General features: G+C 38.3%; 1 protein-coding gene across 2 annotated transcripts; it reads left to right on the top strand.

Moving 5' to 3' along the window:
- Window positions 1-566: 566 nt before the first annotated feature.
- LOC104025156 (OCIA domain-containing protein 1) lies at window positions 567-17,432 on the top strand. Of its 2 annotated transcripts, none has more exons than XM_075708917.1 (8): window positions 567-644; window positions 1,464-1,548; window positions 5,312-5,365; window positions 5,832-5,879; window positions 10,099-10,228; window positions 12,397-12,605; window positions 13,997-14,146; window positions 16,998-17,432. In XM_075708917.1, exons 1-8 carry the CDS (start codon window positions 594-596, stop codon window positions 17,033-17,035), a joined length of 765 nt encoding a protein of 254 aa, XP_075565032.1. In that variant the 5' UTR covers window positions 567-593; the 3' UTR covers window positions 17,036-17,432. The 2 variants fall into 2 exon arrangements, with proteins under 2 accessions (XP_075565032.1, XP_075565031.1); XM_075708916.1 differs by lacking the exon at window positions 567-644 and adding an exon at window positions 1,037-1,296.
- The last annotated feature ends 843 nt before the right edge of the window (window positions 17,433-18,275 follow it).

Here is an 18,275-nt window from a genome sequence, read left to right as displayed (position 1 = left end):
TTACAAAGCCGAGAAGTACCAACGCACGCATTAACACCGTGCAAAACAAAACCAAGCGTGTAAGGATTACCTTTAAAGGGATTCACCACTTCTGAAGCAATGCCTGCTCTCAAACGTATGAGAGGGTGGCATTCTTTAAGCAGGCAGGAAACAAGATAAAGCACAGGAAGGAAACATTCTCGAAATGAATGCTCTGAGCCCCAGCTGTTAACTCGAGCTCCTTCCACCGCCCTCGCTCGACTTTCCCAGCGAGGACACGCCGCTGCTGAACCCCAATAAACACAGGGCCCTCGGCCACGGCCCCGAATTCGCCAGCGTTTACGGCAGCACCGCGGCCCTCACGGCCCACCCCGAGGCCCGCCCGCAGGGCCTCCCCGCCGGGTTTCCGCACAGGGGGAGGCCGCGGAGAGCGGGCCTAAGGAGGGGCCGTGAGCGGGAGCCCCGGGGCCTAACGACACCTAACGGGGCCGGGCGCCCCCCCCCCGGACCTGCCCCTCCGCCGCCTCCACGCATGCGCACGGAGCCAGGGCGGCGAACAACGCCGCGTCCACTTCCGGGTCAGCCATCGTTCGCACTGCCCTCCCCGCCCCGCCATGGAGGCCGGGCAGGGTCCCGGCGGCGGGGAGGTCGGCGAAGCGGCCGAGGTACTGTCGTTCGCTACGGCGGCGTTGCCTGTGGGGAAACCGCTTGTGCGGGAGCCCGGTGGGGCTTGGGGTTGTTTTTGCTGAGGGGGAGGCGGGCAGGCCCGGGGCCTGCGCACGCCCTCCGCGGCCGGGGAGCGGGGCTTCCTGTCAGCCTTTCGCCCGCCCCTGCCGTGAGCTCCCCGGCGGCCTGCGGAGCCGCGGGGACGGTGCCCTTGAGGCCTCTCCAGCGGCCTTTCGTGGCGGGGGAGGGCGGTCCCGGCAGGGGGTGCTCTCCCCAGCCCCGGCGGCCTTCTCCCACCCGCCCTTCTCCCGGTCGGCGGTCTGGCAGGGTGCCTGGTCGCACGCCTTTTGCGGCAGGAGAGGGTCACGCTCCCCTGGGAGAAGCTTCCCACCTGCTGGCAAAACAGCTGGCCGGGTTTCACTCGGTATACGCATGTAAACGGACAGCACGCATCGTGTGATTAAACCCCTGACAAATATTTTAAAAAGGGATTTAATGAATTGTCAGAATTCATCCGTTTGGAAGGTTGGTTGCAAGGACCAAAGCAGGCTTTTCTGAAGAAAAAGGAGTGGACTGAGTGGGGATTCGAGTGTGCACAAAATACTTTCTGCTCTCTCATGTGTTTTGTAGAAGCATTGGATTTTTTTCATGGTATAGTTCATGTGACATTTATAGACAAAAGGCGCCGTTTCCTTACGTATAGCTTTGTGAAAGTACAGGCACTGAAAGGTGTGAGAGTTAGACAATGTTTTTAATTGAAAGATCCCCCCAAACCTTTCTTATGCTCATTCTTTTCTAATTTGTTTCCCTAATGAAAGAGGGAAGTACCTAAGCCTTATGTGCCGACAGAGGAGGAAAGACGACTCCTCAAGGAATGTGCTGAAGAGAGTGCCCGGTATAGAGGTAAGTTCAGTTTGCTGGTAAACTTGGTTTGCTTTTCTTCCTCCCTTAGTTTTTGTTGTTGTCTGAGGCGTTAAGGAAGGCAGGCCCGGGTCAGTGTATCACAACAGTTCATTAACAAGCTAAAATTCCATCCCAGTAAATGTTGATCCATGTAGGATTTACATTTACTAAGAATTTGCAGGACAGGAATTTTGTAAAAGGTACAACATATTTTGTACGGTTTATGCTTTATAACAAGATCCCTTCATATTTTAAACAAATATATTCATTAAAAGTCTGAAAATAGATACAATTAATGGAATATCTGGTTTATTTATGTATCTGAATATTCTTTTGTTATTTCTACATTTCTTGTTTCAATTTTTGTTGTTATCTTTAGAATGCAAGAATAAAATAGTTTAGCTTAGAACCATTGCTTTCCATCTTTCTGGAGACTTGTGAAGAGAACAACATAAGTATTCGCTCAGCTCGATTTTTGGAGAAAATTTCAGTGTCTGTGCATGGCCAGATGTTTGGGCTTTTTTCCCTGTAAATGAAAGCTAAAATTCTGCAGTCAGTAACAATTTCTGTACTACAGCTTGTATACAGGAATAATAAACTTCCATTGTTTTCACAGAATACTTTGTGTCTCATCTTAATTTATTTGCAATATCAAGGTTATGTTGGGTTTTTTTTCACAAAACATTGAGAATTGATGACATTACTTCTTAACATTGTTTCTGTAGCCCAAAGGTTCGAGACATACCATTTTTTTTGTACACCTGGTCAAGAGGTTTGACCAAGCCTTCTGATGTGATTGTTACCCACTGTTTTATCACACACTGGTAGATTACTCCTGCTGCTGTTAGGTGGCTTAGCAGAAACCAGGACGGATGAAGAATTTAGCAGCTGATTTGCTAAATTTAGCACACTGGGGCTCTGATTTCTCCTGGCAGCCAGTACTTTCAGGGGCAACTTCTAAGGCGTTATGATTTTGAATTAACAATACAAAGTTCCGCTTTATCTTTCTCCGTTGCTTTGGCATTCTCCCACTTTTACTCAAATACTTGGAAACCTTCAGCTTGTTTGCTAAAATCTAGCTATTTTCCTTACATTTTTATAAGTCAAAAGAGTCAGGTTCATTAGTAGTAAGATGACTATTGGTTATGGCTTACGGATAATCTCTCTCCTGGAAGACAAGATGGGGGGGGAGTTGTTTGTTCTTCTTGAGGTGTTCTGCTGTGAGTTCTTGATTGGCAGTGTAACTTGGTGCCCTGTTCATCTTTATACAGAGACTGAAGAAACAACATGAAGGTATTGTTGAGAAGCCCCAGATTGGTTTCTTCAGTAATTTCACTTCAGGGAGCTACAACAGTAACTGAGAGATTTTTTTCAGGAGTTGTGTACTGTGCTGTTTAATCACTGGGAGAGCCTAGGGTCCATCACTGTTTCCTAGGTGTCCTGTCTTTGTTTCATTGTTCTGTGTTACCTGTACCTAGGTTGTTGTATTCGCTGTATTAAATACATATTATTTGAACACGCGTTTGCAAGAGGTACGCGCTGCCTGTGGCGCAGCCTGTATGACTGCCCTGACATCCTCACTTTTTACAGTATAACTTCTTGTTATTCACAGATATTCTTTTCAGTTTCTTTATTCAAATTTCAAGCTGTAGCCAATTTTTACCAGTTCTTACAAACCCTCTCTGTTTTGCAGTAGTTTCTATTGACAGCTTCTGTTTCAGAAACGGTTGCTAGTCATTTCCTAATTCAGTTTAATAGATGCTTTACTGGTATTACTAATTTTTAATCACATCATCATATAATATAAATTCTAATACTGTAAAAATTCACATTACAATCTGCAGTTTTATCCTTTGCACTTTTAATCTCGCTAACAAAATCAAACCAGACTGATATGACTTTTTCCCATAAACCCATTTTGACTAGGGTACATTACATTCCCATCCTTAATTACGTGCTGTTGATATATCAGCCTTCCATTATTTTTCCTAGGATTTATTCTGTTCCTGAAGCAGAAAAAGTACTTTTTGCCCATAGCAGTGAAAACCATTGATATTTTCTGATTTATTAAGCTGCTTTTGGTTTTTTCTACACTTGAATAATTATTCATATTACTACTTATTTATGAACCGAATTTTCATTTACATATTGCTTTTAATTTCTAGTTAGCATTTTAGGTCATTTTTATGCTCACATACTAGCAGCTGTTTCCACTAAAGTGCGTAACCTGTCTTTGATGTCTGGAATGTTTGTGTTGGGCCTATAAATCATTTCAAACCTCTAAGGGTTAGACTAAAGTCCGCTGTAATAAGTTCTTTTGGATTTTTTTTTTTCTTTTACACACACACACTTGTTTTGTTTTCTTTTACAATATAGCTTCAAATCTGCACTGCCATTCTATATCTCAGGAAATCTAGAACTCTAAATTTGGAAAATCTAGGTCTGGAATCTCTAAAAGCATCAGGGTTTTCATGTTTAATAGATTGGAAGATTTTATTCTCTATTTTGAAGTATTACTGTAATCTTTCTTGAGAAGCAAGGAGCCAATACTTTTTCTTAAAAGTGACATCCAGTCATATTTACCCTAAAATGCTGGTTGGTCTCCTAACCTAGTTTAGACCCCTCAGAATTTGTGAAGGAATAAACTCTTAGTTTGCAAGGTATGTTTTAATACTGTGCTGTCCAAATGGTAGAAAATACCATTTATCTTCAAATATGGACTTAATTGGCAGACTGTGTGCATCAAAACAGTTATAAACATCTAGTGCTGTTGCAAAAATTTCTCCCCTAGGTAAAGTTAAAGTAATTGAGCCTTTTTGTAACCTCTACGTTTTCAGGCTTGCTTAAAATGTAATTTCATTATGACACATCTAAATCTTAAATGTAATTAACTTTAGTCTTCTGTCACGTTCGTTATTTCACCGTCATTGTATCTTGTGTTGGCATGGTGGTCTTGTCTATGACAAGAAAGTGGTCTACGAACAGTTTCAAAGTTAATCTTCCCAATATCGTAATTATCATTGCTTGAAATAAGCATCCCTTTGGTTTCTTGCCATCTTCAAATGCTTCCTGCCACCTGAACTCTTTCAGTGTGATAAACATTGACAGGAACTATTAAGCTGATTGCAATAGGCAGTAATGCTATTCCATGTTTGTCATCTTCTCTGCATTCCTCACCCGACCCCTGAGTTGTATAGTTTGATTCGTAAGCTACAGAAAAAGCTGCCCTGTTCTTTAATTTGCTGGTGAATAAAACAGGTTACCTAATTTTAATCAATGTAGTCTACATCTCCATAAGAGTTAGACTTTTTCTGAAGTTCTTATGTTAAAACAAAATCAAGACTTCGATTATCAAAAATTTTTAGAGGCACTGGCCTCTGTGTAACTTGCCTTCCATCCTGAAGAAGTGTGTATGCTTCTCTGGTTTAAAGTTCTGCATCTGGATGCTGTAGCAGTTGTAGCTAGACCTGGAATCTTGTCCTTAGAGCTTTATCCTATCTGGCATTGGCTTTTGTATTGTAGGAAGCATGAAGTCTGACAAAGACAGGATGACTCATTAACCAGTACTGCATAATTTGTAGTAGGTCTTCAAAACTGGAATTGAGAAGTTTCATAACTTGTATACAGTTTGTTAATTATAGATATATTCTTATACAAATGAGCTTGGTAAGGCCTAGCAACTGTTATTTTATTGCATATTTTGTTAAATGTGATTGAAAATACTGAAAATAATATTTTAAGCAACTTTTCTTCTTCTTCACAGCTTTTCCTTTGGCTGCAGTGAGCATGCTTGCTACTAGTTTCCTAATTAGGAAAGGTAAAGTGTAAACATACTTCGGGTTAATTTGGATTTGCTCAGATGAAATATATTTCTGCTGTTAATAATCTTACTGTAATAATATAATGTCTAATCTGCTTGTAATGAAAAGAAGTTCAGATTTGTCAGCTACATGACTTGCAGTTCCTAAAACTAAAGAAGGAACAAAACTTTAAATTAAAATCAAATTCATATTAATTTTCTGTTGTTCAACAAATACAATATCTCAGTGATTACGGAACAGTATATTCTATAGTTGTATAGTAATACTGTGTGTGATATGATTAAAGAGGTAGTTCTTAGATCTTTATAATTTTATGGGGAATTCAGATGTTAGGTTTTGCTGAATTTTCTTCAACGTTAAGTGTAAAAGAGTAACGTGCTACCTACAAACATAACTACAGTTGATGTTTTTCAGCTTAATTCTTAATAACTTATTAGTAATTACTTTGATCCTCATTTTCAGGTGTTCTAAGAGATAGCTCAAGATTTGGCTCTTTTACGAAAGTTGCATGTAAGTAAAAGCTACATATCAATTTAGCTTGTATTTGTGCCTTAGGTTCTGGAGTCTGTTACGCAGATGTAATTGCCATGAGACTAGCTGGCTGATTCACTGTGAGTCCACTATATAGAATTATAAAACCATAGAATATCTCAAGTTGGAAGGGACCCATAAGGATCGTCAAGTCCAACTCCCTGCTCCTCGCAGGACTACCTAAAACTGAACCATATGACTAAAAGCGTCATCCAGATGCTCCTTGAACTCTGACAGGCTTGGTGCCATGACCACTTCCCTGCAGAGCCTGTTCCATTGAGCGACCACACTCTCAGTGAACAACCTCTTCCTAATGTCCAGCCTGAACTTCCCCTGACGCAGCTTCATTCCATTTCCTTGTGTCCTATCGCTGGCCACCAGAGAGAGGAGATCAGCACCTCCCCCTCCACTGCCCCCCTTGAGGAAGTTGTAGACCTCAGTGAGGTCACCCCTCAGCTTTCTCTTCTCCAAGCTGTCTTGGTTGCCCTCCTCTGGACACTAATAGCTTGATGTCCTTATATTGAGGCACCCAAACCTGCACACACTACTCAAGGCGGGGCTGCACGAGTGCAGTGTAGAGTGGGACAGTCACCTCCCTTGACCAGCTAGTTATGCTGTGCTTGGTGCACTCCAGGACACGGTTGACTGTCTTGGCTGCCAGGGCACACTGTTGACTCACATTCAAGTTGCCATCAACCCAAACCCCCAGATCTCTTTCCGTGGGGCTGCTCTCCAGCCTTTCGTACCCCAGTTTGTATGTATAACCAGGATTACCCAAGTGGAGAATCTGGCACTTCAGAATCATAGAATAGATGCTTACATCGGTACAGCTGTGCCTGAAGATAGGAGTAAATGATCTGACATATCCGATGAGTAAGTTTCACCTTGCTGCAGTTAATTCTATCAGTCAGCAGCTTTTTAGCTATGTTTCTTAACTGCAACATCTCATACCGCAAGAACCTATTGAATGTCAAGAGGTAGAGCATTTCATTTATTCACCATCTTTGAATTTGTGCAGCGTGTTGTGGACAAGTTCTGTCTATAGGCTTTCCATAAAACTGTAAGATTTGAAATGTGCTTGACAAGTGTAATGTAAGAGTTTAAGAGAAAAACAAATGTTGTAAATAGATGCTGTACAAGCTTACTTCAAATTACTCTTGCCAGAGTACACCCACCCCTCCCTTCCTAATTTGAAGGTCTTTATTCATGCATATCACTTGTCCCATTCAGGCTATTTTAGTGCCTTTTTTTCCTGGACATTATGTATGTACAATTGTAGGAAAACAGCAATTTCATGTGAATGATTTTGGATTAAGTATAATCAAAAATAAATTAATAAATTAACCTTTTCAATGTAATACATGACAGTAAAACAGGAAGTTGCCATCTTGCCAATCTGCCCAGATACAGCCAGTTACTCTTACAGTTTACTTCAGTGGAAAGAGGGTAAACCTCATGATTTGTGGCGAAGGAAGTGTTGTTTAAACAGATAAATGAATGTGAGAGACTAGGGCTGCCATTTGTTTATGCTAAACTCTACTTGCTTTCTTTGAATGCCAAACAATGTTATAACACAAACGTTTCTAATAAGTAATAGAATTACTATTTCCGTGACACCTCCTACACATTTCTAGTTAAGGGCTACATTCCTCCTATTTAATAGAACTAAGTTTTGAAATCAAGGGAAAAAATAAAGAGCAGCTGGACCGGACAAACTATTTTGATGTTAAGGATATAAGCCAAAGGACTTCTGGCTGCTTCTTTTTGATGTACACTGGCAGGCATACGGACTTTCATTTTATACTAAAAGAATTTTCCATAAAGCGTGTGTTTTGGTTGTTTTTCAGTAGGTAACTTCACGTGATTTATGTGCATTTTAAATACGGGGATTTTTCTGGGACATAGTTGGAGTGTAGGCCTGAGTTAAGCAGTTTTTGTTTCATCCTCATATTGTTTAGGTCAGATGCCCCTACTGTCTACAGGATCTTCCTGAAAGCTATTGCCAGGGACATAGTTTACAGGTCCAAATTATGTCTCATAATTTAACTGCACATTCCTCCTGCAGTGAAATCTGATTAAAGGAAGCAGTACAGTTGTGTTTTGGTTTGGGTTTTTTTTCCCCTCCTTGAGTTCTGAAAGAAGAGCATATGCAATTCCAGGCACCGCTGCTAGCTCATAGCTAGCTGATGTTGAACAACAGTAAGACAGGTCAAGACAGTTCTTGTTTTTCTGGTGTCACTGATCAAGGCATACTGCTTCTGCATCTATTGACTACAATAGTGTGTCTTTGATAATGGTGTGTGTCACTTGTGGTTGTTAGATTCTTTTTCTGAAGAGTATCTATGCTTGATTACAGTAATTGGTCTTTTATACCTAACTAACATAGTCGAGTCACGGTTTTTTTAGTCTCCGTCTTGCATCTTTCCCTGCTTTGCCCATCTTGGCTTTATCTGGAAGTTGAGAGGTGTTTCATTTTCTAGATAGGAATTTTCAGATTCCAGAATGTTCTTCTGCCTATAGGAATGACTTGTAACTTTTCTCAGTAGTCTTCTAGGCACTCTGACAATGTAATGGAACTTATAGTTAGTCGTGCCTGATACGCTCCATTGACAGCATCCCCTTCAACATAGCACAGAGCTATTGGTCCTCTATCCCTCTCTGGCAAAGAAGGGTAAGGTCCATATGCCCTACTTCATGTTAGCCTGCAGTGCGACCTGGCCTCTTTTATCTCTCTCAGCTTCTCTAAGGTCTTGTCACAGTGAATACAGAAGAAGCAGAGAGCAACAATATCTAATTTACTGTGCTAACTTTGAAATTGTGGATCATCTGGCTGTTAGTTCTCTAATAAGAGAAACCAAATATTTTAGTCAATAATTACTTTGGGTGAAACATCTTCCAGAGAGATCCTTCCACTCTTCTTGGCTGGAACGCCTCCAGAAAAGGAGACTTTTCTCTATGTAATTTATGCCAAAGGTTAATCACCTTTGCTGCTTAGCTTTATTTTGCTAAATATTTAGTTTGAATTCTTGTTGGGCCATGTTTCCTTATAGGGGCTTGTAATTTTCCCCTCTGTGCATATTCATAGCGTTTGAGGTGTCTTCCGATTTTTTTGACCTGCTAAACAGCTAAACCCTTACATTTCTCATTTGTAAACTTCACTCATAGTTGTGGCTGTTCTTCTCTTTTTCCCTTGGAAAAGGATTTTTAACCTCCTTTTGAAAATACAGACATTAGAACAGGAAGCACGATTTCAGTACCAGAGCCGGCAGGGTAGGATAAAATCCCCTGTTATATTGATTCCCAGGCAATGTAATCTACAGTGTGAGGACCTCAGAGGAGTAATGTCATTGGTAATTAACTTTTTCCTGACTGAAAGGTGATTGAGAGTCTTTAGTCTTTGTACTTAGAAAATACTTGTTGCATATGAAAGAAGGATCTAGTCCTTTTCTCCTACAAAGTCAACAACAAAACTTCTGTTAATTGCCATTGAATCCTTCATGCTCCTTCATACTCTGACCCACTCATAAAACTTGAAGGAGTCAGTTGATGGAAATAATCAGTTTTAAGCCCAGAAAGAACTGTTGTGATCTTTTATTCTTATGTCCTGTCTAGCAGATGAAAATACCTCATGCACTAAATTGGAAGCATTTGCCTAGAGATTACGAGGGTTCAGCTAATTCAGTTGTTTGCCCTCTGGCAACCATATCATAGAATCCTCTTCAGAAGATACTGAGCCTCATCCTAAGTTTATTTAGACTTCCCTTCATACTAGTGAAAGCCTTTTCAAGATCAGACTGTTCTGATGGATTAAATTAGCAGAATTTACTACCTTTGTTTATTCCTGACTTGTATCATCTTTGATAGTTAATTGTTATTTCTGTATCTTGGGGAAAAACTGATTGCAATTATTTTCTTTTTTTTGTCACTTTTCATTCATCAAGGACTAGCTGAAATCGTCTGATCCTCATGCCATGTCTAAATCATTGCTCTATGTCTGTTCAGCTGTTGCATTTGTTTTTAGTACCCTTTGTCTGCAAAAGAAGCAGAGAGATGATTACTGCATGTTTTTGGTTTTGATCTAAACCGGGTTTTTTCTTTTATTCAAGATACTGTGTAATTTATTTGAAATGATTATTTTAAAACTGTGTTGAATGTTATGATGCAGCATATAAAACTATCTTTTTTTCTTTTAAAAAAGTTGCTGGAATGTGTGGATACCTGGCTGGAAAGATATCCTACTTGCCAATTTGTAGCGAGAAATTTAAGAAACTGAAGGATTCCCCAATAGGAGATGTTCTACGACAAGCTCAGAGGCATAGTTCACATAAGTAAGAATTTAATTATCTTTTAAATGTAAAATTTATCCTTGAATAGGACATTTTAAGCACTAACAGAACAAGGCTACATCTGCAACTTTCAAAGACCTTCAGAGCTGCACCTTCCCTCTTTCCTCTATTACCCCAGATCTACCACTTTCAGGAAGCTGTATCCGTATCAGTTGGCCAGCTATAAAACATACAAAAAAAACATTTTGAGGTCTTTATGTACAACTGATCGCTTTGCGGAGTAAAAAAAAAAATGAAATGTTTTACTTAGCAAAATGTATTCCTTGTAAATTAAGGTGGTGTTTTCCCGTGGAATTTATTTACACTAGTGTGACAGCAGAAGTTGCCTCCTTAGTTTAGAAGTAAACTAAGTTAACCGAAATAAAATCGTGTTACGTTCTGGAATTTTTTCCCATAGTTTAGTTTGATTGAATTAGGAAGAGGGTGGAAATGATTTAAGTATTTATCAAAGGAAAGAGCTTGGTAAACAATATCAGTGCAGGAAGAAGCATGGTGGTCAAACTTAGTGCTGTTTGTTTAAGTCCTTTACATCTGTAACAGCATTATGCTGTACATGTGAGAAACTCATCAGGTTCTTAAAACTATTTCCTGTTTTGTTCCAAAATGTTTTCTACCTCAAGTGGTTTTTAATTGCAAACTACTTTCGGAATATCTCACTTGAACCCTTGATTCAAAACTGGGAGAATAGTGTTTGGATAGTGAGTAGTAGTCCTGCTACATATGTGCTAAGATTTGTTAAATGTTTATAAAGGACTTGATTAAATTCTTAATTACTTTATAAATTCAGATTTATGAGAGTTTTGTCTGCAAGATTTACCTTTATTCTGAAATGTTTACGTTTTTATGGCATCAAACATAATTTTAGGAATTACCACTTTATACATTTACTGTATAAACTCAGCTGAACTGGAGCTGGACTTGTCCCTTCACCCCCCCTCCAGTTTCTACTAAGAAATTGTCATGATCATTAACTGTGTTTACTCTAGGTGAGGACCTGTTTAAATGCCATCATCTGCACCTTCAACCTTTAATGGCCCTTTCTTCTGTATCTGTAAAATTTTATTTCCTAAGTGATAAATTCCTTTTTTTTTTCTTCCCTTGGTTGAATTTGATTAATTTAAATTCATTCAAATTGCATTATTGTCCATACATGCTACTCTTTTAAGCCAGCAACAGAAATCATTACATTTTCGTGGTCATTATACCTCTACTAATTAATGTACTTTGGTAATACTGATTTGCAGTTAAAAATAGGTAGGGAGCTAAAAGATGAGAGAGTTCTTTAAAGCTGTGTTTGCATATACTTTAAAAATATAATTGAGGCAATAAAATGGCTTAGCTCTGTACATTTATTGTGAGAATGAAACAAAGACTAATTGCAAATGTTTTTCATATGAAACTAAAAGTACATCTAATCAGAAATTTAAAGTAAAAAATTAATAAACACGCTAGACACATTCTAGTGGCACCAAGTGGTGGCATTCTTAGACATATTGTGTAGTCGTTTGCAGGGTCATTCTGAGTATGTAATGAATGCTTTAGAATATCAGGCATCAGTTTCCAGAATATTCTTCATATGATCTTACCTTCCTCTCTCTCTGAAGAGAGAAAATTCATTAATGTTTCTGCTGAATTCAGCAACTCAATAAAACTTTCTAATTTGATTTCCCCAAGATAGCTCTTCATTCTCCTTCTGCTGGTCCGTACTGATCAATTACAGCAGCTTCTAATGACGAAGGGTTTTAAATTGCAAATTCTTCCTAAAAGACCTTTAAAAATAACTATAGTTCATGCTACCGCTAGTTACATAGGCACACCCTGTACTATTTGTGTCTGATGTGTTTTTTCTGTCTGAAGACTCCCTAGGGGAAGGGATTGTCAGTTTTTGTCTTGTAAAGTGCAAAATACTTTGTCTCTTTTGTCTTATGTTCTGGAGATTTTCAGGTATGAGTTAAGTTTCTGGGAGGAAGGGAAGAGTTTTTATAAAAGAAAAAAAAAACACCCCAAACTTTTTTTTAAGACGATAATTCATGAGGGAAACTAAACCATTTAAAATAAAAGAATATTTTCTTGAACTGCACAGTGTTCTTATAGTTCCATTTTTAACTTCAGTATTTCTGTATTTAATATTTAATTGTATTATTTTTCAGCCGTTCCAGTCGGAAATCTGAGTTTTCAGACATGTCTTCTCAGTCATTTACTGAATCCTCTTCTCCAAGACCTGAATTCCCACTTTCTTCTAGCTATTCAGATGATTATAGTTCAACAGATAGAGCCCTCTCAAGTTATGAACCCGTTCCATTCAGTGCTTCCCTGAATGAATCTTCACCTACAGGAATTACTGATTACACTGTTCAAGGTGTGTTTTGTCGTAATATTTAGCAGTTTGTAGTACAAAGACTCTTGCCTTTCTCTTGCATAGTTTAGCAAGAGAAGTATTTGTTTTCATCCCATGCAAACATACATGGTACAGTATAGTGGTTTTGAACGAAACAGCTTGAAGTGCCCAGAATTGTTTTTACACAGAAGGTAAATATATGTGTTATTTTGTATTCTAACTGTAAACTAAATTCAGGGTTTTTTTTGTGTTTTGTAGCTCTAATTGCAAATAAAGATTGTAAATTAACTTAAAATGTTTAATCTGTTGTGAAACTAAACCTGCAGAAAACTCAGCCTGACTTGAAGTTCTTTTTTTCTTTTTTTTTTTTTTTTTTGAGGTGAATATGCCATCCTTTCACTGCACTAAATAAACCATAGTCTCTATCATTTGTCTGCTAATCTTTCTGAGGCTATTTCGTTTTCACCAGCAGTGGTGCTGTAACTGTATACTACTATAATTCAGTGACATTAAACTGTTTTTTATAATGTGACAAACATTTAAATCTTCTGGGAACTGAATGCGTATTGTGTTCTGTCCAGCAACAGCTGATTTTCTCACAGAGAACTAAAATGGTTTTCAAGTACTGTTCTGTGCAGCTGTTCCCCTCCTTCCAGTATGAACTCTGTCCTCAGCTATTGCAGGGGAAACACACGATGCTGAATTTGGGTCTCTCTGGTACACAGAGGAGGAAGTTATTGTCAAATGCAAAGTTTCGTACTTTGAATTAGTTTGGATTTTTTAACTCCTTTATGGAAAAGGTTTTATTTCACAAAAAAGCGCCTTCATGCAACTCTGTTTTAGTTATGTAAAAGTATCAGACGTAAATGTGTCAAGGAAATTGTAATTACACTTCATCGCAAATATCAATAGTTGGTAGAACGTTAATTATAGAACGAAGATTTTGCATTATAAATGTATATAAAAGGATAAAACGTTTATTAGATGACATATGATGGATGTAGTCCTAATTCTTTGAAAGCAGAATTTGAAGCCTGAATGCAAACCCTTGAGCTTCACTTAGATTTCTCTAAGTGAAATCATATGAGATGTATTATTATCATAAATTTTACATAAAGTGACCAGAACTATTTTATCCATCAACAACACATGGTTGTTAGGATTTCCATTGGGTAAAATGAAGAAAAGGAGTTAAGTGCCAGTCTTCCAAAGCAGTCTGACAAAATGAAAAGGATAAAAGGAATGGATTAATTAAAGACCACATACATTCTCAGTTGCATTTAGAATTGCAGCTGTCATGCTCCTTTTCATTTGGGATTGAGCTGTAATTAACTGGCATTCTAGAACAGGTTGTAGACACGTTTTAGTGTGTGGTGCCATTTCTTGTATTTTGGTGTTTGTTTTGTTTTCAGATCCTGCTCCAATTCCAGAAGAAAGTCGTAAAAAAAAAGGCATCACATATGAGGAATTAAGGAATAAACACAGGGAGACATATGAGGTAATGGCGCCACCAAAGGCAGAAACTCCAAGCAAGTTTTCACAGGAAAAACCAGTTAAGGAAGGTAATATACTGATTTACAGAAATATGTAGAAAATTCAGATATTGGCAATAATGTTAAAAATGACTTAATTCTGCTTACCCTTTAAGCAATTTATTTTTACAGTATCTGCAGGTATCTCATGTGTGATGTGGTCTGTAGTTTCATATTTCAAATTAATTCTCTTTTCAAAAATACTGACCTTCCAGTAGCAAATTATAATTCATCCACTCCGGCCATATTGCTTGGTGCCAGACTGAAAATCTCCTAACTTTCGGTTTATTAAATATATTGAGCAACCTCTTTCAACAAAGAATTCTCTAAGCTCAGAGCTATACTGAAGAGTTTTAGCCATGGAAGGGGGTGTATGTTTCAGATACCATTGTTCTCTCAAAATAGAGCAAATGGTTGATGCTTTTAAAGGGGGGGTATTTATTTTTATGAATTGTTTCATGTGGTATTAGAGGATTTCTATAGAGGCATTGTTTGTAGAGGTTAATTTTCTACATTAAAACTCAAAGGAAGGAAACAGTTATTTGGCAGCAATATCGAGATTTGTTTTCACAGTGAAAAACAAAACTTCACACAGCAAAATAAGAATGTGATGTCCTGACAATAAGATGCCATTCAGTCAACTTTTTGACTCAGTCGATTTTTTGAAAAGGAGGCACAGAAGCAATTAATAATTGCTTGCTCCAGAGCTTTTTTATTTAGTGTGACATCTGTGAAAACGGTGTCAGCAAGAGGAGTGTTTTATCATTTACCGCACTGCTGGACTAGTCAGCTTGAATCGTTTGGGTTTGTATGCAGTGTCCAGTCTTGTCAATCACATTGCAACAAGATTTGTAGGAATAGCTAACATCTCCTATCAGGCATAACAGGTGGTAGTAAGTATAGAAAAGTATATTAATGCAAAAAGTTCTGAAGCAGTAATAGTAAGCTTTGGAACAGTGTTGCCTAAGAGTGTCAGTCTGTTTCATGCTTGTGAATTACTTTCCCCAGATCATCTGTCTTTGGACAGATCTACATGGTCTTGAAATAATAAAAATTATAAACAATTATTGGGTAATGATTAAATCTGTTATTTCAAAGATAAAAGTATTTTTTTCTTATCATGTGACTATGCCAGATGAGACATTAAAAAACCATTGAAGCTGCAGTTTCAGATTGCTTCTAAATTCCATCAGCTGACACTTCATTGATTTACACGTTTCTTTTTCAAGATACTTTTCCACAAAGAGAAAGCCTAGACATGTCACTTGAAAACTGTACACAGAAACCTTAAGCGGCATTCTGCACACTTTGCCATATTCCATGGCAAATCTTGTGGCTGTGAAATGAGAATATGCTTCCTCATTTTATTTTTAGTTATTTGAGGTCTGTAAAAGACCTCTATAAAATGTTGATCAAATATTGCATTCTGTCTGTTATGTTTCTGTGTCCCGTTTGATGGTTATACTGAGGCTTTGAGAATAGAAATACACTGAGCAGCACATGCGATTCATAAATAAACTTTTAAGAGTATCTCTCTGTATTTTTAGGGAAAAAGAGTAAGGAGGGAATACAAAAGTTCAGAAATGTTTTACAAGCGGAAGGACATTTAAATCTACAGTTCAGAGATTCTACTGATGTTGTGGTCTACTGATGTTAGCTGCTTTTGTCCCACTGGACATGTTACTTCTTGCATGCCTATTCCTACATCCTGAGTCATTACCCCTTGGTTCATCCTCTTATCTCTGTGCCGTAGGAACCAGACTAGCAAATAGGAGACAGTGGTTCCTGCCCTCTGTTGCAAGGACATAAGGGAAAACAAACCGTGTTTAAACCAGTTTTAAGCAGTCCCTAACTTCGATCTGCTGGTGCCTTCTCTGTTTGTTGTAGCTGTACAAATACGTGCACCTGCATAGTGATCTGGACTGGACCATTTTCCAGGGAAGGAGCGCAGCCTGCTCAGCTGCCATGGCTAATAGAAATGGAAATCAAATTGTACTTTGAGAGAGCTTCTCGTTGTGCCTCACTGCAGTATCAGTCGGCTTAAAAGAGATTTGTCAGTGCATTTTGTGAAGTTTGCTGGCATCTCGCTGAAACAAGGACCATACATTCTGCTGTATTCCACTGGTTCTACTGCAGATTGGCATTAATAAATAGTGGGCTTATAAATCTACTTGCAGGTTAATTACTAAAGGGATGCCTGACTGTTGTCAGCATTCCTACTGGATCGTGTAGGTCCATCCTTTACCCTGTCAGTGATGGCAGTCGGTTACAGGCTGCTTTGCAGCTCACTTCCAAGAGAGCATCTTTTCCCTTTCTGGTCGTTGTTCAGTTACGCACGACAGACTTCGGAATAAATCCGTTAAGACCAGTACCCTGGTTTTTTTACTCTCTGACTCACTCCTATACTAAAGGAAGCTGCCAAATAATAATGGCTGAGTAGTTTCCTAGTAGGGATTACTGATTTTTTTTTTTGTTTGTCTTTGAACGAGTTTTTAACTGTCCTGAATCCATCCAGTTGTGCACGTAACTAGATTATGTAGCCACATTATTTATTATAACATTCCTTGCCTGTTTCCTCCAATTGTCTTTGTCTCATCCACATGTTACATTTTGTTTCAAAGTAATTACAAATTCTGTAGAGCAGGAATTAGCACAGTAGGCCTCTTGACTGGATATTAATTCATCAAAGAATAGTGATTAACAACTCTTCTCCCCATTTATTCAAAAGTAGTTTTAATTAGATGACTGTTGGGCCATGACTGATGCTCTCCCCACTCCACACTTTAAATGATAATGCATTTCATCATACTTTTTGGCACTAAGATAAACTTTTGCAGTTAAATTAAGTCATATGTGACTACTTTTTTCTTCTTTTCTTTAGTTAAAGTAAATAAATATGGAGATACCTGGGATGAGTAAGAGCTGAATGAAGAACTGAAGAAAATTACCTCCTGTCAGCTAACTTGAACTTCACCTAGATTAGTCACGAGTATCGGCACCTTTGGTGTGTTCTGCCAGGCACAGCTATTAATAAATGAGGAGAAAATCCTGACTTGCCAGAAGATTTTAAAAAAAAAAATTATTTAGGCTTAATTTTTTTTAATTTTGCATAAATGGCGAACTGAGGGTATTCGTGAGGTGTCATGACTATAAAGCATTTGTGCTATTGTTTAAGAATGAAAAGGGTAACTGGCAAAAGTATAGCAAAAGGTAAAAATATATGTAAATAAATGCAATCACATGTATTGGGAAGGGAAGAATATCAGAATCTTCTCAAATTTTCAAGACTTGCATTAAAAGTTACCTGTAGAACTAACCTCTCACTTTGTTTTGTCTGAAAAGGATATGCTGGAAAACCTAAAATGGTTGTCATGCTTGGTTAGTAATGTTTGGAATAATACTGTGAACTATTCAAGGAAAAAGGGCTGAGGAACCTAGCCACACACATATGTAAACATATGAAAACCATTTTTCAAAACTGTTTTCATAGTGCCAGCTATATCTTTAGACTGGTATTCTTGCCCACACTAGGTCTCTTAAGACAGTCATTTCGGAAGAAAATGATTGAATGAAACTGCAGATATTTAAAATAGCTATATTTAAGTGCAGAAGGTTAAACCCAACAAACTTTGGTGAAAGTTTGAATGGTATCTTGACTGGAGAAAAGGTCTGCATCAGTGGAATATTGCATTATTATGATCTGTAAGAAAAGAGCTACATTGGCAAAACTACTGAAGGGTATTTCCTAATGTTTGCATCGCCTGCTCTTACTGATTTAGTGGACTAGCAGCAGAGCAGCATGAATTAGAAGATAATTTGGGGGGGGTACAGAGCAATCAGCTGAAATGAGGAGGATAAAAGGGGGAGAAGATGAGAATGCTTAAAGAGCCAAATACTACTTACAATAATCAAAATGGGAAGATTCCTTTCAGAAAAGCTAATCTTCTAAAAAAAGGAATGTGCTAATCAGATAATCTTGAAGTTGTATCAAAATTTAACTTACAGAGAATGCTTCTCCTGGCCATGATGAGAGAACTCTGAAAATACACTGCCAGAGTTAAGTTGCTGTGTTTTTTAGTGCACTATTCCAAAGCTGATTAGATTTATCATGAAAATATTCACTAAGTTTCTTAGTTGTGAGTCATGCAGGTAACAGGAG

The sequence above is a fragment of the Pelecanus crispus genome, chromosome 4 (genome assembly GCF_030463565.1).
Source record: "Pelecanus crispus isolate bPelCri1 chromosome 4, bPelCri1.pri, whole genome shotgun sequence".
In the NCBI taxonomy this organism is placed as follows: Eukaryota; Metazoa; Chordata; class Aves; order Pelecaniformes; family Pelecanidae; genus Pelecanus; species Pelecanus crispus.
Note: the sequence above shows the minus strand (reverse complement) of the source record. Positions and strands in the feature narration are given on the sequence as shown.

Coding starts and splice junctions, on each gene's coding strand:
- LOC104025156 (XM_075708917.1), top strand. CDS start 594: ATGGAGGCCGGGCAGGGTCCCGGCGGCGGGGAGGTCGGCGAAGCGGCC. Junction 645..1,463: donor AGGTCGGCGAAGCGGCCGAG/GTACTGTCGTTC, acceptor CCCTAATGAAAG/AGGGAAGTACCTAAGCCTTA. Junction 12,606..13,996: donor TACTGATTACACTGTTCAAG/GTGTGTTTTGTC, acceptor TTTTGTTTTCAG/ATCCTGCTCCAATTCCAGAA.